This window comes from Pelodiscus sinensis, chromosome Z (genome assembly GCF_052426305.1).
Source record: "Pelodiscus sinensis isolate ZL-2025 chromosome Z, ASM5242630v1, whole genome shotgun sequence".
In the NCBI taxonomy this organism is placed as follows: domain Eukaryota; kingdom Metazoa; phylum Chordata; order Testudines; family Trionychidae; genus Pelodiscus; species Pelodiscus sinensis.
The window spans coordinates 31,875,933-31,900,425 of record NC_143085.1 but is presented as its reverse complement, the minus strand read 5'-3'; the positions used below and the strand labels follow the sequence as shown (position 1 = coordinate 31,900,425).

At 43.1% G+C, this 24,493-nt stretch overlaps 1 protein-coding gene across 1 annotated transcript in view; it reads left to right on the top strand.

Moving 5' to 3' along the window:
* PPP1CC (protein phosphatase 1 catalytic subunit gamma) overlaps positions 1–24,493 on the top strand; it is a 38,637-nt gene that overhangs the window by 8,522 nt on the left and 5,622 nt on the right. Inside the window, exons 2-3 of the mRNA XM_075898698.2 lie at positions 19,391–19,522; positions 20,709–20,939. Of these exons, the coding sequence (XP_075754813.1) occupies positions 19,391–19,522; positions 20,709–20,939 (363 nt within the window). The remainder of the gene's footprint in view (positions 1–19,390; positions 19,523–20,708; positions 20,940–24,493) is intronic.

Genomic DNA, 24,493 nt, shown 5'->3' with positions numbered 1-24,493 from the left:
CTTACCACCTAGGTTAACAGAATCAGTGGGAGAGAATTTCTTCTATCTTGTTCTTGTGGCAAACTGGAGTTTACGGGAGAGTGAATAGCTGTCTGTTTAGTGGGTTTTCACTACTACTAGTAGATTGGATGTGGCGATGATCATCCACCCCATAGTGGAGATAAGCCCTCAGTTTTAGCGCTCAGCACCAGGATGAGGTAGTATGCTGTTTAGTATCTCTAATCCTAATCCTAACCCTTCCTTCCCTCCCCATAAGTAGGAAAGGAAGTTGGGCAAGACAGCTAGGGTAGGATAAGGGTGTTAGTGATAGATGGTGTCAAATAATCCATAAATCCAGAGTCTCTATTCAGTTCATGATTGTTGGTATCTAGCAAAGTTTTGAGTTTAAGCTCCCAGACTCATCTTTTGAAAGTGTCTTAGGTTTTGTTTTGAGGATGAGGACTTGGCAAGTTATATACAGATCGTCTTTGAAAAATGTTTGTCTGTGATGTTTTTGTCTTATTTTCCTGTGAGCTCATTTAGGAGCATAGTGGTGGTCTGGTTTCATCCACGTAGTTGTGAATTTAGTGCATAAGATGAGGTACACCATGTAGTAAGCATGGGTTATACACATGGATCCTTGAAGTGTGTATTTTTGGGGGGGGTGTATTGCATTTATGCAGGTATCACTGTTGGTTTTGAATCTGTTCTGGCATGGTCTGGTGCTGCTGAGAGTGGGTCTCCAGGTCTGTGGGATACTTGCTTCTAATGAGCTTTAAGAATTTGGAGGTGTTTGAAGCCCTGACAATGGGGCTCAGGAAAGATTTTTTTTCAGAATGGCATCCGCACTGATTATGGGTTGTAGTTTTATACCCAACATGTGTTCTGATATCCAGGGATAAAAGACCTCATTTTTTGAGGCAGAGCAGCTTTTTGAAAAAGGGGGGGGTTGCCGAAAAAGCTGTGTAAACTACAGATTCTGTGGAATTTGCATATCTTCTTTCGACACTCTAGTATAGTCTAGATGAGCCCTTTGAACTGAAGTTCAGTTTCAGAACTTTAAAAAACTAGATGTGTGATTCTGCAACCCTGTCTATATTAGGAAAAATTAGTATTTGTGACATCAACTGGTATACTACTAATTCACCAGTGTGGGCAAGCTGGATATGCTGGAACTTTGTCTATACTAGTGACTAGATAAGTATTACAACCACTGAATGTACCTGGTATGACAACTGATATCACGTAAATGCTAACTTTTTTATAGCAGACAAATCTTCAGACTCACAAGTAACATTTTAAGACTTGGGCAATTTAAATTCTGAAACTGCCTCTTTTTATAAAATTACAAAAAGGGGAGTGGATGCTAAAGTCAACAAATGATGTTTTAGTTCCCTAAGGTTTAAACCAGCAATGTTTTTATACTAGAAAAGTAAGCACATACGTTGTGTAATATAGGTATTCATTTTTTCTAGTATGATGCACTGATTGGATTAAAATCAAAACCTTTTTAAAATTCCCTGACTTTTAACTACTTATTTTCAAATTAGAAAATATCTTTAAAGACTAAGCACTGTTAAATTTTTTCATTAAACTTTTTGGGTTCTGTTACTTTGGTTCTTGGATTGTTGTGGCACTCTTAGTAAGTTATCTGTGTATTCTAGGGATTAAACAGAAGATTTTTTTCTTTGTCCACCATTGATGAAATAACCTTGTTGTATTTGGATCCTTATTTGCTCTATTTAAAATAAATGGATACAGATTGGCATGCATTCTTTACTCAATCTTATACCAGCTTTTCAAGGTATCAGTCTGATTTACAACTTCCCACTATATGTTCAGGCAATGTGCAATTTCAGACTTCAGGGTAGAAATAATTTTACTTCATAGTCTGAAGGAACTTTTTACCTAGCTCTTGCCAAAAAATATACCTTCTGTTTTATGTAGTTCATTTGAACCACAGTTCGGTAATGCTTGTTACCACACTGCAAGTACATGATCTAAAACAGGACTGTCAAGCTTGTTCAGAAAAAAAGATTAAATTCAGTTTAACTATAGATCATTGTCTGGTATATCTTGGGCTAAACTCTTCTATCAGTCACAGCAAAATGGCCAGCATTGTCAGTGGGGGGGCTTCTACAAAGACCATAATGTAGCATACTTGTATGTATTAAACTTTTTTGTTGGCATGCTCCCTTTGAGACATTATGACCAATAATAAAATATGCAGACACACAGATGAATATTTTTTTGGGGGAGGGGATGGAAACATGGTTTCTGAAAAGGGAAATCATGCCTTACTAGTCTAGTAGATTAGTAAACAAGGGAGATCCAGTGGATATGGTGTACTTAGATTTCCAGAAAGCCTTTAACAAGGCTCCTCACCAAAAGCTCTAAAAATAAGCTATCATGGGATAAGAGGGAAGATCCTCTCATGGATTGATAACTAGATAAAAGACAGGAAACAAAGGATAGGAATAAATGGTCAGTTCTCAGAATGGAGAGAGGTAACTAATGTCCCCCAAGAGTCTGTACCGGGACCAATCCAATTGAACATTTATTAATGGCCTGGAGAAAAGGATAAATAGTGAGGTGGCAAAATTTGCAGATGATACTAAACTGTGCAAGATAGTTAAGACTGAAGCAGACTAAAGAGCTTCAAAAGGATCTCACAAAACTAGGTGATTGGAGAAAAAGGCAAATGAATATTGATAAATGCAAATAATGCACTTTGGAAAAATAATTCCAACTACACATTCAAAATGATGTGGACTAATTTAGCTGTTCCAAATCAAGAGAGCTCTTGGCATCATTGTGGATAGTTCTCTGAAAAACATCACTCAATGTGTAGCAGCAGTCAAAAAAGCAAAAATGTTAGGAATCATTTGAGAGAATATCTTACTGCCACTATATAAATCTGTGGTATGCCCACATCTTGAACACTGCGTTGTCGCCTAATCTCAAATATCTTGACATTGGAAAAGGTTCAGAAAAGGATTATTTAAATGATTAGAGGTTTGGAACATGTGCCATGTGAAGGGAGCTTAAAAAGATGGACTTTACAGTTTAGAAAAGGGGAGACTAAGGGAGATACGATAAATTTATAAAATCATGATAGGTATAGAGAAAATGAATACGGAAAAATTATTTACTTATTCCCATAATGTAAGAACTAGCTTATATTTTTAGTCTAAGGCACTGTAGGACTATTGACTTTTTAAAGTTGCACAAGAACTAGAGGTACATTAAATGAAACTAATAGGTAGCCAATCTGAAACAAAAGAGGAAGTATTTCTTCATGCAGTGCACGATCAACCTGTGGAGCTTCTTGCCAGAGAATATGGAAAGACCAAGACTTATATAGCGTTTTTTTTTTAAACCTTGTTTAAGTTCGTGGAGGATAGGTCCATCAATACTTGTTACTCAGGATGGGTAGGAATAGTTCACCTTCCCACTGTTTGTCCAAGGCTGGAAATGGGTGGCAGAGGGATCACTTGATTACTTGTTCTGTACATGCCCGCTGGGGCTTCTGGCATTGGCATTGTCATTGTCATCTGACTGCTACTGATTTTGCATTTTTGTTTAATTTGTTCTTCCATCTGCATTTCCTTTCCTACTGCAGAGGCAGTAAGGGGTGAGAGAAGAGGGGGGTACTTATAAGTGGCATTGCTCATGGAGCCTGGGCTCATTGCATGCTGCTGCTTTGAAATGCCAGGTGGTGCCCGGGATCAGCTAGGGACTAAGGATGTTAAGGACTCTCTGATAAGCAAATGCTTATCGGATAGTCAGTCAACTAGTCAATCTCCCCTCCCTTCCCCCTTGCTGCCGCTATCTGATAGAGGCAGCAAAGGCAGGGAGGAGCGGGGGTACTTCAAAGTGGCAGCACTGCACAGAGCCCAGTGTCAGCTGAGGACTCCCCAGCTGATCCCAAGCTCCACATGCATTTCTGCAGAATCCAGGATCTGTATTCTATTGAAATGCTCCGCAGAGCCTGGGATCAGCTGGGGAGTCCCCAATTAACCCTGGGCTTCACATGGCATTTCAAATAGGCAGTACACCATGGAGCTTCAGGTTAGCGGGGGACTCCCCAGCTGACCCTGGGCTCATGAGGGCTCTTCTGCTTTGAAATGCACAAGAGCCCCCGCTGGGAACGCTTGTATGTTTCAAAGTTGGCAGGCCCAGATGCAGCCTGGAGTCAGTTGGACATCCTGCTGGCCCCAGACTGTACACGGAGTTCCACAATCCTCCTTTGAAATGTACAAGAGCCCCCGGATGGAGCCTGGAGTCAGCGGGGGACTTTCCGCTGGCCCTCCACTCCAGGCGGCATTCCAACTTTGAAGTGCACAAGAGCCCCTGCTGGGGTTCTTGTATATTTCAGAGGAGGACAGTAGAAGTGCTTATCGACTAGTCAAGTAGTCAATAGAATTTCCATCAACTACTCGACTAGTAAATTATCACTAGTTAACATTCATATTGGTGACTGCATGTCAGTGCTTCCCATAGTTGCTTGAGGCACCAGTTTCTGCCACAAGACAATGTTGCATTGTTGAAGACACTGTTATTCAGCAGGCACCACTTGTTCATTAGTCAGAGCTATAAGACAACTCATTCTCTTGTAAAGTGTACATTTTATATAACTTAGGCCGTCTGCCAGCTGATGTTTCTTTGGATTATCAGACTTTCTAGATATTTCCTTCTCTGTGGCCTTGTTTCCACTAGGTGGCAGATTGAGGCTGAGAATTAATCCACCGGAAGTCCGTTTTATCAGATCTTGGAGTGCTATCCCAGTAACTTGGCTACTCCAGCAGGACAAGAGGCGTAGCCACATAGTTACATAGAGTAGATCTGGGATGGGGGTGGGGAGTTAATGTAGACCGGGGTGGGCAAAAGGGCATCTATGGGCCAGATCCAACCTGGCATGTGGGTTGATCCAACCTGTGGAGACTCTGCCCCCACCCAGGGAGGAGCATGCAGCGGTACTTATAAGTGCCACACTCCCTTGGCAGAGCAGGAAGAGACTTTTCACACTTTTCCTCCGCCCCCCGGATCCTGATTGGCCTAGGGGCAAAAGGGGAGTGCACAGTCTCCTCAAACCACCAGTGGCATGGGTGCCTTGGGTGAGGAGGGGGCAAAGGTGCTCTTCCACCCCCAGACCAGTCATGGTCTGGGTGGGGAACTAGGGAAGTATCTTGTCCCTGCTCCTTCCAAAACAGCCTGTGGTCACTTCAAAAATTTCTGAAGTGGCCCTCAGCAAAAAATTATTGCCCACCCCAGTATAGACAAAGCCTATTTAATAGACATCGATTCCCTTTGTCCCTCTGATTGCTCAGAAGCACCTCTGAGATGCAGTTTTGTGATCAAAGATGCTCTCATGGAAAAGAGCCTTCACAATTCAGAACTGCAATTTTTGACATCTATTCCTAAATCCCACTTCTCTGTGGCCATGCTGCAGCCCAGGTGAAGATCATGGTCAAAATAGTGAACAAGTTAGTTTTGAGATCCCTCTAACAACACTCTTGCCACTAATTGTAACTTTTAATTTATTGAATTTGGGGCTTTAGAAGTTTCATGCCAATTGAGAAGCTAATCCAGAATGGTTAGATCTTTTTGGGGGCTGATTCTGATAAGGAAAATTAACCAGTTACTCAGTAAGCATTAGGCTTACTGGAATGGTTACTGGTTAATTAGACCGGTGTAATCCGCACGGAATCGCCACCTATGGAGAGCCAACCAACTGGATCCTGTCCATGGCAGCCCAGCCTGAAGCAGACCACTGCCAGTGGTAGCCCATCTGGGGTGGCCTGGAGCAGACTCCTGCCTGCAGTGGGCAGGATCCTTGCCCCACAACTGTGGCAGGACCTCAGCTCCAGCAGGTAAAGACCAGGCTGCCAGCGTTTAACCAAAACAAAAGGAAAAACTTTGTAGAACTTAGAAGACTAAGAAGATGGTTTAATAGGTGATGAGCTTTCGTGAGCCAGACCCACTTCCTCAGATCATATTTTGGAAGAGAATTGGCATGACCTTACATACCAAAGGAATACAGTGAAAAAAGTGAACACGTTATTAAACTGACAAATCAGATTTAGTACAGAAGGTAGGGTGGAGGAGAGGGATGGAGGGAATAGCTATTTGAGTCAATGAATGGCTAATCAGGGGTATAGTGGGGAAGCTATCTTTGTAATGGGTAAGGTAATTAGCATCTTTGTTAAGGCCCATTGGTAAAGTGTCAAATTTAAGCATGAATGAAAGTTCTGAAGTTTCCCTCTGTAAAGTCTCTTTGAAGTAAGATGCATGTAGTAATGTCGTTAAGTCTATGACCAGGTAGGTTGAAATGAAAAGCAACTGTTTTTTCCTTGTGAAGTTGTCTGATTTGTGGGCATTAATTATTTGGCAAAGTGTCTGAGAAGTCTGTTCAATGTACATAGCAGAAGGACACTGTTGGCACGTGATGGCGTAAATTATATTTTCCTTTTGTTTTAGCAAGATCAGACTAACATGGCTACCTCTCTATTACTATTCAGTGTTTAACTAGTTAACTGGTTTAATAGGCATTTACATCCCTAAATCTCAACATTTATTACTGATTCAGCTGAACTATGAAAGTAGTGTAGACAAGGTCTGCTGACTTCTCATGTTTTTAACATTTTAGCTAAACCTGCTGACTAAAATAGTTTTTAAAAATTTAGAAATTACCTGAGCTGTATCAACACTGGAGCTAGATTGAATGGTAAATGGGCTTTTTGGAAACTAGTACTGTGAAGTCACAGCCTTGGATTCTGTCTGTTTAAACTCGAGTTATTAAATCCCCAGCACACACTGAATGCCATTTGAGGCCTGGAGGGACGAGCCTGAAATTAGTCCACTGTTGAGGTGAAAATACTTTGTCTAAGAGGGACTCTTTTATAATATATAGATTTTTTTCCTATTTAATAGGGCAAGGAAGGAGTCCCCATTCTGGTGCTATTGCAGAAGGCATATTCCTAGCAGAAGCAACCTTACTGTCAGTATCATTTTAATGCTTGTTTGTGAAGTTGGAAGCAGAAGAGGTTAGACACGATTAGCAAAACTGGCCAGGGATGTCATACTTAGAGTTGGATTGAGTTGGGATTGTTATTGTCCCAACTAGCAAAGATTGAGTTTGCTTTTTAACTTAACAATTGAGGGGGAAATCTCGCTCCCCTGGGGTACAGAGCCCCCAGAAGGGTTCGAGGCCGGAGGTCAAATCAGTGAGGCAGGAAAGAAACTTAGAAGAGAAAACTTTATGATGCATGCATGCAGGCTGTCACTTCCAAGAGTGAAGCAGCAGCCCTGACAGACAGATTCAGGTATCCTTTATACAGAATGCTTAGACAGTTCAGTTGTGGATTGTTCTTCTTTAACATATCAAAGTCTCAGCAGAAGTACTCTGAGACTTCTGTTCACCCCAGGAGTGCTAGAAGTAAGTTTTTACAGTACACAAAGCCACATGAGAACTTGAGTGGAGGAGTCTACAAGGCAAACTGTGACAAAGATAAGGGTTTACATGACAAATTGTGACAGACTAGGAGTATCCATGAATTTGAGATAGTCATTTGTAAGGGTCTTTGATTAGAGCTAATTTGATTTCTCTCTGTTACAGGGAGAGAGGCCTGGAAAACTTTTTAACCCTTACAGCAGTTTTCTTTTAGAAAGTTATGATTTCTGCACAGTCTCCCCTTAGACACAATTGGAGTTATTTGATTTTTCTCCCACAATTCCCCCCTTTAATACTCCTATTGGAGTATTACTCAAAGTTATTTTAGACATTCTTAAGTATTCTTCTTTTGCTAGGATGAATTCTTATCTTAGAGGGAGGTTTTCTTTATCAGTTGGGTAAATGATCCACTGCCCATTCACCCCCAGATCTTTACCAGTGCCAATATTGCTTTTAAAACATAAGGGAAACATAAGGGAAGCATTCCCTGATGGATGTAATGCTTGAGTAAGGGGAATCCCTGAGGCAATCAGATTTTTATGCCAAATCTGCCTGTTCCCCCCCATGACTATGTACTTCTGGCACAGTGTTATCATTCTGGGCATCTACCCACTCCCGCTCTCCTGTAGAGTACTGACTACCAGTAGATCTGAATTTTAGGGGTCTGGTCCACAGGGAGGCAGGAGTTGGGATAAACTGTAATGGTAAAAGGCCTTTAGAGCCTTTTATGAGCTGTTCACATATCCAACAGTCACTTGCATTGGTGAGGGACACAACCTTTTGCAGGGCTTCCCAATAAGGGTGGGGAAAGTTATATACTAAGGCTATTCTGACTACTAAAAGAAGGAAAACAATCCCCATCTTATTATAGTATCTTAAGTCTCTAAAGTAGAAAGGATAATAATAATATAGTAATTAGCAACTAGCAAAGCAGTCTTTTAACTAAACTTAATCAGTTAGTATTGTTTGGCTTGCCTCTGCAGGCACTCTTCGAGATTTCGTAGTCTCTTAGTTCACTCAATACTGGAATGGATTTCCCTTTGTGAGAGCTACAGGGCTCCAGGCTCACCTGTAGGTCTTTGCTGGTACAGTCCTACCTCTCAGGTTGTACCTCGAAGCTCCTGGTGGAGGCCGGTTTGGTAACAGTCTGGTTTGAGAGTCTGCCGCCTCGGTCCGCTGAACCTCGTCCTCAGGTGATTCCTCCAGGGAGGGGTCCTGGGTGATGGGGTCAATCAGCTCTGTTGGATCTGCAGTTCGGCGTACATGACTTGCGTGGATCCACGAGCGGCGCTCCTTCACCTTTACTGCTGTGTGGGTGATGAGCAGCAATTGGAACGGTCCTTCCCACCGGGCTGTCAGGGAATTCTTTCTGCGATGTTCCTTCACGAACACGTAGTCGCCTGGTTGGATGTTGTGGCACGGCACATCAGTAGGTGCTGGGAGGGCTTCCTTTACCTGCAGGTGCAAGCTCTCCTAACCGTCATTTTATGTCTAGGTTTCTTCTTTCTGTGTGGCTGCTAGCCTGTGGGCCTCCTGCAACATTAAACTGCTTACAAATCACACATGAATTAGATATGAATTAGATATTCTTGAGACAGCTTCTAGGTGCATGCCTGGGGCGTACCATTGTTTTGGGATTTGTGAGGCCACCCCCCTTTTGCTCATGTGTGTCATTTGATGAGATACCTGAGCAAGCTGCCGTGTGAGAGATTTTTTGGGGCAACTGGGCAGCCATCAGGTGCACCCATTATCCCAGCTGGGGATAAGGAGCAGCCTGCTTTCTCCCAAAGGTTTTTCTCTGCAGGTTGAGCAGCTTGCTGTAGTTCTATCAGGTCCTGCAAAGAAACAGGGAGGGAAAGAGAGACCAGAATCTGAAAGGGAGCCAGAGGTCCATGTGCTGCTGCACGTCTGGCCGCTGCATCAGCATTCCCATTACCCAGAGAAACAGGATCAGTGGCACCTGTGTGGGCCGGGCAATGGGTAATAGAAAGGGATGTGGGTAGCTGAATAGCATCAAGGAGTTGGGAGATAAGGGGACCATGAGAGATAGCAGAGCCAGAAGGGGTAAGGAAACCTCGTTGTTTCCAAATTTGTTCTGTGGTATGACAGACAGAGAAAGCATACTTTGAGTCAGTATAAATGGCAGCAGACTGTCCGGAAGCTAAAAGGCAAGCACGAATTAAAGCGATGAGCTCAGCAGACTGAGCTGATTTGATTTCTGGAAGAGAAAAAAAACCTTTAAAACATTATTATCTGAGACCACTGCATATCCAGCCTTTAGTTTACCAACTGCATTTCTTTTACATGAGCTATCAGTATACAATACAAGAACTGCATTTTCCAGCATTTGAGCAGACAAATCTTGGGGAGGCTTTACACAGTGCTCAAGCAATTCTTCACAGTTATGGGTATGTGCTTTACCAGTAGAGGGTAAAGGAGAAAAAGTAGCTGGGTTAAGTACATTACATCTTTGAATTACCACATTTGGGGAAGAGAGGATAACATTCTCATACAGGGTTTGTCTCTGAACAGATAGGTGCTGAGTGCGGTGTCGCTGTAAGAGAGCAGAGACAGCATGAGGGACCTGTAAGATAATGCTGTGGCCTAATGTGACAGGTTGGGCCTTTTTAAAGTAATTCAGCAGTAGCTGCAACTGCCCTCAGACAAAGTGGGAACCCACGGGCTACTGAGTCCAGTGTTGCAGAAAAATAAGCTACTGGACGAGGTGTGGGCCCAAGGGGCTGACAGAGAACTCCAGCTGCAATTCCATCCTGTTTATGACAAAACAGAGTAAAAGGCTTGCTATATTTAGGTAAGCCTAGAACAGGTGGCTGTGAGAGAAGAGTTTTAAGGGAAAGGAAAGCAGATTCACATTCTGGGGACCAGGTCACTGGGTCAGGAGCTAAGATTAAGAGTAGAATAGTAAGGGGCCTGGTGAGTCCAGAAAAGTTAGGAATCCATTGTCTGCAATATCCTGCAGTACCCAGAAATTTGTATACCTGACTTTGGTGAAAGGGTGAGGAATGAAAAAAACTTGAGATTCGCTCAGGTGTTAACTGACGGCCATCTCCTAAAAGTAAATGTTCCAAGTACTGAACTCTTTGTTTTACAAATTGCAATTTGGCTTTGGAAGCCTTGTGACCCTTATTAGCAAGACACTTTAACACATAGGAGGTATCAGTTTTACATCTTTCCTCAGTTTCACTAGCAATTAACACATCATCAACATACTGAACTGCAGGGAAGAGAGAGAGAGTTAAGGTCAGCTTTTTAAAAACTGAGAAAACAGAGTAGGGCTTTTACAATAACTTTACAAAAACATGTCCAGGTTAATTGATGACCCTGAAAGGAAAAGGCAAAGAGAAATTGGGAATTCTTATGCACTGGAATAGAAAAGAAGGCAGAACATAAATCTATTACAGAAAACCAGGTTAGGTACTACTGGAAATCTAGGGATTACAAACTTATTAATGGCTCTTAGGTTTTCTTCAAATCTATAGATTTGCTTTTTCACAGGTAGTACAGGTGTATTACATGGTGAAGTTGTATAAACAAGTATCCCTTGTTTAAGGAGGGAGAGATTACAGGCTTAATGCCCTCTTGTGCCTCCCTAGCCAATAGATACAGGGCTACCCTTGGGAAAGGCTTGTTGTTCTGTATGTTATTTGCACTGGTGTTGCAGAGGCTAGCAACCCCACTTCATTCACATGGGCTGCCCACAATGTCTCTGGGACATCTGAGAGGTCCAGGAGGGGTGTATGTCCTGAGGTCTCATCAGATTCCTCTGAGAGTAGTAATGCCATCAAATTTGGAGCCTGATAGGGGGGAAGGTCAACAAATATCCCTTCCTCTCTACAGAGAAGGTTTGCACCCAATTTACACAACAAGTCAGGTCCCATAAGGTTTACAAGAGAAAAGGGAGATAACAGGAAAGAATGTTCAGCTGACAAGGGTCCAAAGCGGGTGGGGGTGCAGATGGCACATCTGGGGAATCAAGCTGTTTCTTTAGAGTAGCCAATTCTTGCTGCAGCTTTTCAATAGAATCTTTTTTTTGCTAGCCATAATGCTCTGATTTTTTTTTTTTTTTACTGCCACATCCTCCCAGAGGCACCAATATTCCATCTGGTTAGGATGTTTTTCCTCGAGGAAAACTCTAAGATAAGCAAGCTTTTGTAAGTCAAAGCTCTAGTTGCCATTTATTCTGGGAATTCCCCTGAGTATAGCCATTCCAAATGCTCAATAATTCCTTAAGTCTCCTTAGTTTCAAACCTGCAGGCAATACCTAGCTGACTGATCATCTGAGACAAGGGAGTCCCAGGCTGTGAGAAACCTTTTCTCTCAGTAGGAGACAGACTTGAGGGAGCAATCTTATCCATGTTAGCACTGTCTTGTCCAAGGACAGCGCAGGAGCCCAACAGTACTACCCTCCCCAAGGATAGTACAGGCGTCCAGCAGCACTACCCTCTCCAAGGATAGTGTGGGAGTCCACACAAACTGTCAGCTTCACTCATACTCCTTATGTGCCGGGGGAAACCGCCCTTGCTTTCAGCAGCTGTGCAGTGACACTGACAGCACTGGTGCGGCTGCAGTCCCCCTCCGGACTTCACTCACTCAAAACCATGCGCTTGGACTCGCCACCAATCAGTCAGCAACAACAACAACAACAACAAAATCCAACCCCTATTTGGCTATACCCAGTGTTTTCGTTTTAAATTTCCCTCAAGCCTCTTAACCAAAAATTTTAAGTAAAAGATGACTCTTACCGCCAGCCGGTCCAGCTGGTGACGAGAACAGGGAGGCGGACTGGGGGATTTTAAATGGATCCCTTACCCTCCAGATGCGCGCTGTAGTCCGTTCCCATTCCCCGTCATCAGCCTTTCCAACTGGAGTTCCAAGCCATCCCACTTCTGACACCAAATTGAGGGGGAAATCTCGCTCCCCTGGGGTACAGAGCCCCCAGAAGGGTTCGAGGCCGGAGGTCAAATCAGTGAGGCAGGAAAGAAACTTAGAAGAGAAAACTTTATGATGCATGCATGCAGGCTGTCACTTCCAAGAGTGAAGCAGCAGCCCTGACAGACAGATTCAGGTATCCTTTATACAGAATGCTTAGACAGTTCAGTTGTGGATTGTTCTTCTTTAACATATCAAAGTCTCAGCAGAAGTACTCTGAGACTTCTGTTCACCCCAGGAGTGCTAGAAGTAAGTTTTTACAGTACACAAAGCCACATGAGAACTTGAGTGGAGGAGTCTACAAGGCAAACTGTGACAAAGATAAGGGTTTACATGACAAATTGTGACAGACTAGGAGTATCCATGAATTTGAGATAGTCATTTGTAAGGGTCTTTGATTAGAGCTAATTTGATTTCTCTCTGTTACAGGGAGAGAGGCCTGGAAAACTTTTTAACCCTTACAGCAGTTTTCTTTTAGAAAGTTATGATTTCTGCACAGTCTCCCCTTAGACACAATTGGAGTTATTTGATTTTTCTCCCACACACTCTTCAGTGACAGAATGATTGACAGACCTGGGAGGGAGCTATCAAAAGTTTCTAACAGAAGGGAAGGAGACTGTATGGGGAAACAGGAGGAGTACTGAGACTGGGATGTGTGGTGTACGAGTAAGGAAAAAATAGTGAGAAGCCTAAATCTAAAAGTATTAAGGAAAAAAACATTTTGGAGGGTTTTTTTTATTTTATTTTTGTGGTATTGAGGATTCTGTTAATTTTTTTCTGGGCTATCAGTCAAGTAGCCAAAAAACCCAAATGGAAAGGCTAGGGAAAACTGCTGTCCAGATTAGATTCCCTCACATTTATTTAAATACTTGGTAATCTTGAGCAAGTCAGTCTCCTTCAGAATGAAACTAAGGCTTTTTACAGTGATCATCAACATTTGGTTGCCAGGATGTGTATAAGGTTTGGGGGAGCAGAGCTCTCCCTTTAACAGCAGCTTCTAAGGCTCCAGTCCCCACAGGGCTGGCTGGGCTGGGCTGGGCTCTCTGCTCTCTGGGCATTGTAACATGAAGCTTAGGGTCACAGTGGCACTCAAGTTTAGCTCAGCTATCTCTTGTCACCATGCCAGAGAATGGATGTGCTAAATTTGATCAAGTAGTGCTGCAATCCCATATATTTGGTCATAGTGCCACTTGCTCACAAATGTGACCTGACTGGCTCCCTCTTCAGGGGGATCAGACTAGGGATGTAAAAGAATAGCTGATTAGACAACAAAAGCCTAGGTTTATTGGGTAGTTGAGTTGACTACTTTCATTCTGCAGCCCTCCCTCTGCCTCCCTACTGCGTTTGTTCAAAGGGAGGGGAAGCAGAAGCTGGTTCTGAGGGAGCTGGCTTAAAAGCTAGTTCCCTTCAGCACAGTCTTCGTGTTGCAGGGATGGAGGGGGGCAGAGCAGGCAGAGGGTCCCAGACCTACCCCTGCTGCAGCTCTGCAGTTTAAATGTAGTGGGAACCAGGCTGCCTGCACACCTGGCTCTTATTACATTTAAACTGCAGAGCTGCAGCAGCCCTTTATCAACTAATCATGTACTCAATACACATTGTATCAAATACACTATTAGTCATTTACTTGTTACATAACATCCTTAGACCAGACTAAACCTGCTGAGCACTTAAGCCCTGGAAGTTGGGAGCAGAGAGAACTGAGCCCAGCCAGCTTCAATATAGAGGTGTTGCCAATTAATTGAATAGTCATGTAACCCATCAAATATTATCAGTTACATGACTATTTGATAGTCTTTGGGGACAGGGCCAGCAGCCAGTGTGCTCCCAGGGAACTCCCTGCCACCCTACACTGTTGTCTCTGTATTAGGGACCGGTGCTGCCACATCTGTCCAAGCTTTCTATGGAGCAGTGCCAACATCCCATGGAGCACTTTCTGTCCACAGCCTGCTGCTTCTCTGTCAGCCTCCCCTACCAATCCCCCCACACTGTTGCCTTCCTCCCAGCCTCTCCTCTTGCTGATAGAGGCAGCAAGGAGGGGAGTGCATGTAGTTGATAGGATTAAGCTTGTGTATTGTAAGGCCACTTCTGAGGTTACTATTGAAAGAATAGTCTTAATTGTAACTTCACTCCTTGCCCTGTAACTTTGTACCATCTTTTTAATTTTATTTTCCCCTGACTGCTAGGATTGCATGCTAGGGTCCACCTGGATTTGGCTGTTCTCTAGGTCAATGGTCTCCAACCTTTTTACACCAAGATCACTTTTTAAATCTCAGAACAAGTGAAAATCTACTGCCCCATCCTTTCCCCAGGACCCCACCGCTTCCTTGAAGCCCTGTTCTCTCTCTAGTCTCCTCCTCTCCAACACTTGCTATCCCTAGCCCTTATACACTCTCCTCTACATTGCCATTTTTTCCCCCCCAATTCTTCTGTAGGAAGAGGTTTTTCCAATATTTGGCCTGTCTAGACTGGACCTATTGTCAGAAAATTCCCTTCTTTTGGAAGCTCTCTTATTCCTCGTGGAACAAGGAATACAGGGGTTACCGAAAGAGCATGTTTGCTCTTCCACTAAATAAACAGAAGAACAAATGCATCCCTGGATACAGAAGAATTTTTCTGGGATATCTCTGGAATCCCGAAAAACTCCTGCAGTCTATCTGTAACAGAGTTTCTGCATTGTCTGAGAAGGGCAGGGAACCTGTTTTGAGTCAGGGGTCACTGACTCACAGAAAAGTCAGTTGGGGCGCCACACACACACCTCTAAAAATCCCCAAGCCTCACTAACGTGGGCCCAACTATGCTGGTGGGGTCAGGGGTCATGGTACTGGAGAAGGGTCCTAGTGGATGCTGGGGCAGGGGACAGGGTGGCAGAGGGGGCAATGGACAGGGTTCTGGGAAGAGGGGGCAGGGTGTCGGGGGGGGCAGGGTTCTGCAGCAGGGGGCAGGGTGCCAGTGGGAGCAAGGAATCCCAGTGTGCTCCTCCTCTGGGACCAACTCCCCTCTCCCTCAGAGAAGGGTGCACCTGAGCTGAACGCCATGGCAAGCTGGCTGAGCATCTGCTCCTCTTTGCTCCAGCCCAGCTGCCCTTAGCTCATCCTGGGGAGGCTGTGCTGCACTCCAGCTGATCGGAAAGCCCTTCCTCTTTGCTCCAGCCCAGCTGCCCTGAGCTCAGCCTGGGGAGGCTGCGCCTCGCTCCAGCTGGGTTGGAGCAAAGAGAAAAGGCTTCCCAATCAGGAACACGGCACAGCCTCCCCGGGCTGAGCTCAGGGCAGCTGGGCTGGAGCAAAGAGGTGCGGCTGCCTGGCCAGCTTGCCATGGCGCTCAGCCAGGGTGCACCACGCTCCACGTGAGCTGGAGCAGAGGGAAAGCTGCCCAATCAGCTGGAGCATGGTGCAGCCTCCTCCGGCTGAATGCCACAGCCAGCTGGCTGGGGTGTTTCAGCCCTCCCAACCCAGCAGAGCCCACCACGCCACCACAGCTACTCATCTGTGTTGCTGCTCTGTGAGTAGCTGCTCTGCAAATCAGGCGTGCCAATTTAAAATTAGTGTCTACGTGCGCATTTCAGAGGGAGCTGAAGATCAACTCATAGAGCCCCTGCAATTGGCCAGTAGATCGTGATCTAGTGGTTGGTGACCACAGCTCTAGGTTATTTTCAAAGTCTCATGCTTTTGGCAAGGCCTCTTTTTTTGTGAAACACCAGTTTGCCAAACTGCATAAATCATAGCAGTTTCAGGTAAACTAAAAATTGAGGATGTAAAGTCAGTAATTGTAGTGTCTGTCTTGAGTCACTTTACTTTCTTCAAAATCGTCAACATGCTACAGACATTTTAATTGAAAATATTTAACTGCATTGTAGAAGCTTCGGGCAAGGGGAAATTGAAGACTTTGGCTTCTGGATAAGTAACACATGGGAGGGTTTTGGCATGTTGGCAAGCATGAAGCGTTTGGGAATTTGAATATCCAGGAAACCTCTCCTGGCTCAGGAGGGTTTAGTTTTCTTATTCCCTTGTAGAGAGGCAAGTTGAAATCAGTCATTAATTATTGGCTTCCTTATGGAAACCAGATGTCCCATTGCCCTCTCAGCAGTGTTCCCCACTGGAAGTGGTGATGGTGGGACTAAAACATTGCTTTAACTGGAAATTTGCACATATTCATCAGAATGAAACAATTGTGGTGGTCTTTATTAAATTGCTCATCAGATTGCAGATCGCCCGAACCCGGCTCTTCCAGGTTGCAATCTACTCACCACAGGCGAGTAGATTGCATTATTTGTTGAGCTCTGCTCGTCAGCAAGATGAATTGGAGCAGATCATTCCTTACAGTATTCTTTTAGGAGTTGTTTTAAAAATAGGTTGAAACACTATGAGTACGTCTAGACTACATGCCTCTGGCGACAGAGGCATGTAAATTAGGCTACCAGACATAGGAAAATGAAGCGGCGATTTAAATAATCGCCGCTTCATTTAAATTTACATGGCTGCCGCGCTGAGCTGACAAACAGCTGATCAGCGTTTGTCGGCTCAGTGCGGCAGCCATGTAAATTTAAATGAAGCGGCGATTATTTAAATCGCCGCTTCATTTTCCTATGTCTGGTAGCCTAATCTACATGCCTCTGGCGACAGAGGCATGTAGTCTAGATGTACCCTTAGTCAACAGCTCCACCATGAGTACTTTGTACTAATGTAGGAATTCCTTCTTGAGAAGAGGGAATAGGTTATACCAGTTTAAGGCATCTTTTTGTAATTCATTTGCATCCCTATTATAACAGGTTTTTTTTAAAAAGCTGTACTGTTATAAATTAGTATTTATTACATCTCCGTAGATGTGGCCTCAGTTTTATATTCACTGGCATATGGTTGAACACAAGGACTATATATAGAACTTAAAAATAATACTTGGATTCAATAGCACAATATTGCAGTAAAACTACAATCCTGTGGCCTTAAGAAAAACTGAATACATGAGGCTCAGCTAATGAGGCACACTTTTTGAAAATCCCGCAGGTACTTGTTGCATTTGTATACAGGCAGTCCCCGAGTTACGCGGATCCGACTTGTCGGATCCGCAGTTACGAATGGGGCTTTTCTTGCCCCGGAGGACGGGAGCGGCAGGACGCCCATATGCGCCGCGGTCCGCTGCCCCCGTCCTCCGGGGCGAGAAAAGCTGCTCCCCGTCTCCCTGGTACTCAGGGAGACGGGGAGCAAAGCCGTGGAGCACGCCCGCAGCGGGACAGCCCAGGCGCGCGTGGGCTGTCCCCCTGTGGGCATGCTCCGCGGCTTTGCTCCCCATCTCCCTGCAGACCCGGGAGACGGGGAGCAAAGCCTTGGAGCATGCCCGCAAGGGGACAGCCCAAGCACGCCTGGGCTGTCCCGCTGTGGGCGTGCTCCAAGGCTTTGCTCCCTGTCTCCCTGGTCTGACCAGCATACCAGGGAGATGGGGAGCAAAGCCTCGGAGCATGCCAGCAGTGGGACAGCCGCGGCGCGCCTGGACTGTTCCGCTTCCCGCGTGCTCTGCGGCTTTGCTCCGCATCTCCCAGGTCAGCAGACCAGGGAGACGGAGCAAAGCCGTGGAGGACTTGGGCGTCTTCCTGGTCTGCTGGGGGGGCGTGCAGCTAATGCCCCCCCCCAGCATAGCAGGCTTTTCTTGCCTATCCCTGGGGCAGAGTAGCTGGGGGCTGCCGGGTTGGTCCCGCAGCGCCGCTCCGGACCAACCCAGCAGCACCCCAGCTGCTCTGCCCCAGGCGTCCTGATTCAGCCGCTGCTGGTCAGTTTCAGCAGCGGCTGAATTAGGATGCCTGGGGCAGAGCAGCTGGGGTGCTGCTGGGTTGCTCCAGTAGCACCGAGGAGCCGCGCTACTGGAGCAACCCAGCAGCACCCCAGCTGCTCTGCCCCAGGCATCCCCAAGTCAGCCGCTGCTGAAACTGACCAGCGGCTGACTACAGGAAGCCCAAGGCAGAGTTGCTCTGCCCCCAGGCTTCCTGGAATCAGCCGCTGATCAGTTTCAGCAGCAGCTGACTTGGGGACGCCTGGGTTTCTTAAGTTGAATCTGTATGTAAGTCAGAACTGGCATCCAGTTTCAGCCCTGGTTGAAACTGATCAGTTTCAGCAGCGGCTGACGCCAGTTCCGACTTACATACAGATTCAACATAAGAACAAACCTACAGTCCCTATCTTGTACGTAATCCGGGGACTGCCTGTACTATAAGATGTTCTTGCATTTCTTCCTGAAGGACTTGGATGCTCTGATTTGTCCTCAAATAAATTATGCTTTAGAACGTTAATTCCTAGTGGACAGGCTCTAATTCATAAAAAGAATAACTGGCACTTTTGTTAGTACTCTTTGACAAGGATTTCTGTTTATACTCCTCCCCAGAGACTGTTTCAAGTCATGATTCAGGCACATAAGTAGCATCTGCACTAGGGGAACCAGCAGATAAGTGTTTTTCTGGATCTTTGTAATTCCTCTTTGGTGGTAGTCATGGAAAAAGCAGTGTAGACAGGATAGACAGGACAGTCTTTTTAAGTGTTGTCAGTTTATCCTGAAACTCTCTGAACCACCACTCCATTATTTCAGGGGACCTTGTCTATGTATGCTGCACCTGTTCCATGATTAAATGGAGGGCTTTACTTTCAAGTGCTGTTAGGGACTTATGTTCCTGAAAGTCTTAATTTCAGTATTATAAAAATTAATATTGAATTGCAGAATGATAGCAAACTTTTTTGTCCTTAATACTGCCTGCAATCTATTGGTAATTGTGATTGATGTTGCTCATAACACTGTGGAACTGAGAGGGGGGGGGGGGGAAATGTTAAGTTCAGGGTTTCTTTAGGGTTGCCTTTTTAAAGTTTTATCTAACTTCACCAGACTGTCCCTAAGTTACCAGAGGTTAGTTTCAGAACACAGGGTTCTGCCTTTGCATTCTTAATGTAAAGGGCTACTCCAATGTGATCTTGGGTAGGCATTTAACAAGTCATTTTATTCATTTAGCCAGTTTTTAACTTCTTTTCACAGTGAGAGGTTCAAAACCAGGAAAAAACGTTCAACTTCAAGAGAATGAAATTAGAGGACTATGCTTGAAATCCAGAGAAATCTTTCTTAGTCAGCCGATTCTACTAGAACTTGAAGCCCCACTTAAAATATGTGGTGAGTATTGTGACTATTGTGTATTGGTCAGTTAACTATTGACTTTCAATGAAAAGGCAATTAACTTGAAAATTTCTTTGCAAAAATGTCTTATTTCTTAATGCCTATTGATGGCTCTTAAATGCAACTACAGTGGAATTAATGTAAAACATCAATTGTAATGAACTGATCTATACTTGCCCTACATTGTATCTGACCTGTGAATGAGATGAGAGATTCAGTCTCTGACCTTCAACCTGCTAAACTTAAAAAAGATGGGCTATTTCCTGGGAGGAGTCCTAGAACACTTTTATTTTTTTATATATATATAAAAAAAAAAAGTGTTCTAGGACTCCTCCCAGGAAATATATATATGCAAGGTGTATGGTAAGAAGTGGCCAGGTATTTGGGGCATAGATTCCTAATCTAAGTAATTTTATATTGTAATGAAAGACCAAACAGAAACCCCTTCAGTGAGAATAGTTAACTTTTAAATTGCTCTTACATTAGGTAGATTTATTAAATCCTAAAATTGAAGATTACCTCAATTTACAGTAATTTGTTCAACTACTTTATAACCAGTTATAAAGACTATTTGATTTTAAAGCATGATTGTAGGGCATGCCTTTATTTAAAAAAAAAAAAAAAAAAAATCTAGACCAGAAGTGAAAGTAGCATTCACTTGCCAACTTCGCAGCTAGGATTTGAATAATCTTGTTACTTTCTTATCACTTCTATAAATGGTATTCAACAATTCTATCAAAGGTCTGCTAATGCTTCTATCATAGCATTTCATTTCAGAATACTGCATATGTATGCCATCAGAAAGTATTAAGAGCAAAATAAGTTCTTGATCATAAATTTTTTTTTTAATAAGGCAAAACTCATTGACATTCACTTGAGTAAAGACTATAGAAATGGACACAGTTCTAACTTTTGGGATGAGGTATAAAACAATGTATGAACTCTTAAATAGCAATTTTTTTGGTCATTCAGCACAAATTTTGGTTATGTAACTTAGTGACTATACTGCTCAATGTACATAATTTTCATACTAATAGACTATAGGTCATTTGATTCTTCAAACCTCTGTGGTGGGCAGCATGTAGCTTTGAGTGAATCATGAAATATCAAACTTTTGAGGTTTTATTTGACTGATAAATTAGTAATTGCTTTGTGCACTGCTTATAAATGCCTTTGTTTTTAGGTGACATCCATGGACAGTACTATGACTTATTGCGACTCTTTGAATATGGAGGTTTTCCACCAGAAAGCAACTACCTATTTCTTGGTGACTACGTTGATAGAGGAAAACAATCTTTGGAAACAATTTGTCTCTTATTGGCCTACAAAATCAAATATCCTGAGAATTTTTTCCTTCTTAGAGGAAACCATGAATGTGCCAGTATTAATAGAATTTATGGATTTTATGATGAATGTAAGTAATGTGGATGGGAGAGAGTAAGATTGTTATCCACTTAATTATACTAGCTTACAAAATTTTTCTCCCGGTCTCTGGTTTTATTTGAACTGTTATATCTTATAGCTTGTCTCGAATAGTTCAGGTGGCCTTTTGTTTTGTTTTGGCAGGTGAAATATGTACCTTCAGTGATCTTATTATGGTCTGATGATCAAAATAGGAAGTACTGTGTATATAATGACTTATATAATTTTATTCCTATTTGATCATTGCTGTAAACTGAAGTTCTGATTGGAAGCCTTACTTTGGTTAAACAATTCTAAACTGCAGTGGCAAAAGTATTTACCTTTTTCTTTGAAATATAAAACTTGTGTGTATAATTACATTATAACTCCTTTAGAAAATAAATGGCCTTTTATCTTGTACCCTACCTATCAGATGATGATATACAATATTTGGCTTTTTTAAAACTGTTTAAAATAGAAATAGCTGATCCTTGCCTCTTCTGAAAAAGAGGACCTGAATAATAGTATGAGGCAGTAATGTGAACTGATTTTTTTTATATCCATAAGCAGAAAACATGGTTTTAAATCAATCTATTTTAATCATTTTTGCTTTTTTTTACTCTTTATGAACATAAGCACCATCTTGCTTGGTAATCATTTGTAACTAAATTAGCCCTTACCCTAAATGTGACACTGCTTTTCACTAGGAAGTTTCGTCTAGGAAGGAGTACGGCAGAAAGAGATCTAGGGGTTATAGTGGACCACGAGCTTAATATGAGTCAGCAGTGTGATGCTATTGCAAAAAAAGCAAACCTGATTCTGGGATGCATTAACAGGTGTGTTGTGAGCAAGACACGAAGTCATTCTTCCGCTCTACTCTGTGCTGGTTAGGCCTCAGTTGGAGTATTGTCCAGTTCTGGGCACCGTATTTCAAGAAAGTTGTGGAGAAATTGGAGAGGGTCCCGAGAAGAGCAACAAGAATGAGTAAAGGTCTAGAGAACATGACCTATGAAGGAAGGCTGAAAGAATTGGGTTGGTTTAGTTTAGAAAAGAGAAGACTGAGGAGGGACATGATAGACGTTTTCAGGTATCTAAAAGAGTGTATTGAGGAGGGAGAAAACTTGTTCATCTTGGCCTCTGAGGATCGAACAAGAAGCAATGGGCTTAAACTGCAGCAAGGGAGGTTTAGGTTGGACATGATGAAAAAGTTCCTAACTGCCAGGGTATCAAACACTAGAATAAATTGCCCAGGGAGGTTGTGGAATCCCCATTCTGGAGATATTTAAGAGTAGGTTAGATAAATGTCTATCAGGGATGGTCTAGATAGTATTTGGTCCTGCCATGGGGACAGGGGACTGGACTCGAGATCCCTTCTAGTCCCAGTATTCTATGATTCTATGATAACCAGTAGGCTACACCATAACTGTACAAAATGTATTTAATCAATTATATAACTTAATATACATGGTGAGGTTGCTGCCTGCTGAATAACTTCTATTCCAGGGCACTAACCTGGAATGAGGGAAACCAGTTTCAGTTCTCCCCACTTCACTGCAGATAAATACCACTGTTGGCTGGATTTTTCTCCTTCACCATCTGGATTTTGAACAAGTACCAGTCCTGAAAGCAGCCTCTGAACATGCCTACCAGATTGAGCCGAATACACAACATAGGTGACACAATGCCTACCTTTATCCAGTTCAGGAATCCCTCTGGGGTTTTGTGAGAGATACTACTCAAGACACCTAAAATGAGGCAGCAGTGCATAATTCCAGAGGCAGATATACAGGCAGTCCCCGGGTTACGTACAAGATAGGGACTGTAGGTTTGTTCTTAAGTTGAATTTGTATGTAAGTCGGAACTGGTACATATTGTAGGGGAAACTCTAGCCAAACATTTCTCCAGAGCTCAGTTTTATTCTCCCACACCTCACTTCCCTCAGTCCTTTATTCTCAAGCTGAGGTGTCTGCTGAGAAAAGCCGCTCCGCGTCTCCCTGGTCTGCTGGGGGGAAGCAGCTAGTGCGGGGTTGCCTCACCCCGTTTGTAAGTAGGGATCCGATGTAAGTCGGATCCATGTAACCCAGGAACTGCCTGTATTAAGCTCCTAGGGAGGAGTTACAGCAAAAACATAGGCGTCAAATGAACTAAGTACCTACAGGATTCAGGGGGAGTTTTGTTCCACAGTACGTGGAATGTGAGCGCACAGCCTGTGCTTTCCATAATTCTTTAAAATTGCGTTTAATGGCACACAGACTTTCTAATCCTCTAAACATTGGTGAACCTAATCCTTAATGAAGAGGACTTCAGATTGACCTTGAAGATTGGTAACTCTTTTTACCAACAATAATACTAGCAATAATACTCTTTAAAAAAAAAAGTTAATATTAAACTATGAAAGCAGGAAAGAAACTGTTTTTACCATTATTTTTCATGATCAGTAATTACACAACTTTTCAGATAGAATTGTTGGAATGATTGCAGCTTTCCTAGTTATTGTGCCTCATGACTGTTTGCTGTGAGGAATAAAAGCACCTGCACAGACCATTTTTTGTGCTGTTGATAACTACATTTTATTTTTAAAATCATATGCTATTGCAAAATACAAACCTTGCTGGGAAAATAATTACTTAAGTTTTTAATCCCTTACACTTTAGGGAGACTAAGTATACACTTTGTGCAGAAAAAGACAGTTTTGTTTAGCACAGCTATCTAAGGATGTAAATAATTAATCAAAAAGCTGATGCTTCCATTCTGGTTAATGGTTAAATTCCTGCCAGTAGCCCATGGGAACCAAAGGCAGGGGCCCAACAGGCCAGCAGGGCTCATTTAACCATGTAATCAATTTAAATTTTAATAGGTTACACAGTTATTATTTTTAGAAGGTGTGTTTTACATCCCTTCATGGAGCTGGCTTCATAAATTATGACTTCATTATTAAAACACTTCATATTCAAAAGAACATTCTACTTCTGATACAGTTGAAGAGCATTGGTGTCTGCTGAACTCTGAAAGAAAGATAATTTAGGTTTATATACCAAAATGGCAGTATAGTTATGATACCTTGACCATAGCACAAGATGATAATATAGGACTAATTTTATACTGCATGCTGAGCAGTTTGGAGTGTGAGTGGATGGAAGTCGTAGGGGACCTATAAGTAATTGCTGATTCAATAAGTGCCCTTGTCCGTGAGTGCTGTTGAGGACCTAGTATGCAGTAATGGTGTGGAGAGTAACTTTTGGTAAATTGAGCCACATAGTGTTGCTGTCATGTTATCACTCCCACTTGGAGAATGTGATTCCTATATTAATTAGGCTCTCTTAGGACAAAGACTACACAAGTATACAATGTAAATCTTAACCATGCACAAGTTTCCCAACTTTAGGGGGTCAGAAAGCAAAATACACTATCTGAATACATTTGGTCTATGTTAAGTGTCTCTTAATTGGGCACTTGTTTATCATAACTTTAATGTACTGGAGTTTTAAAAGGCTTCTGGGATGTAATTAAATCCTAACAGGCTGGATAACTTCACTTTTAAAAGATTGAATGAAATTAGGGGAAGAA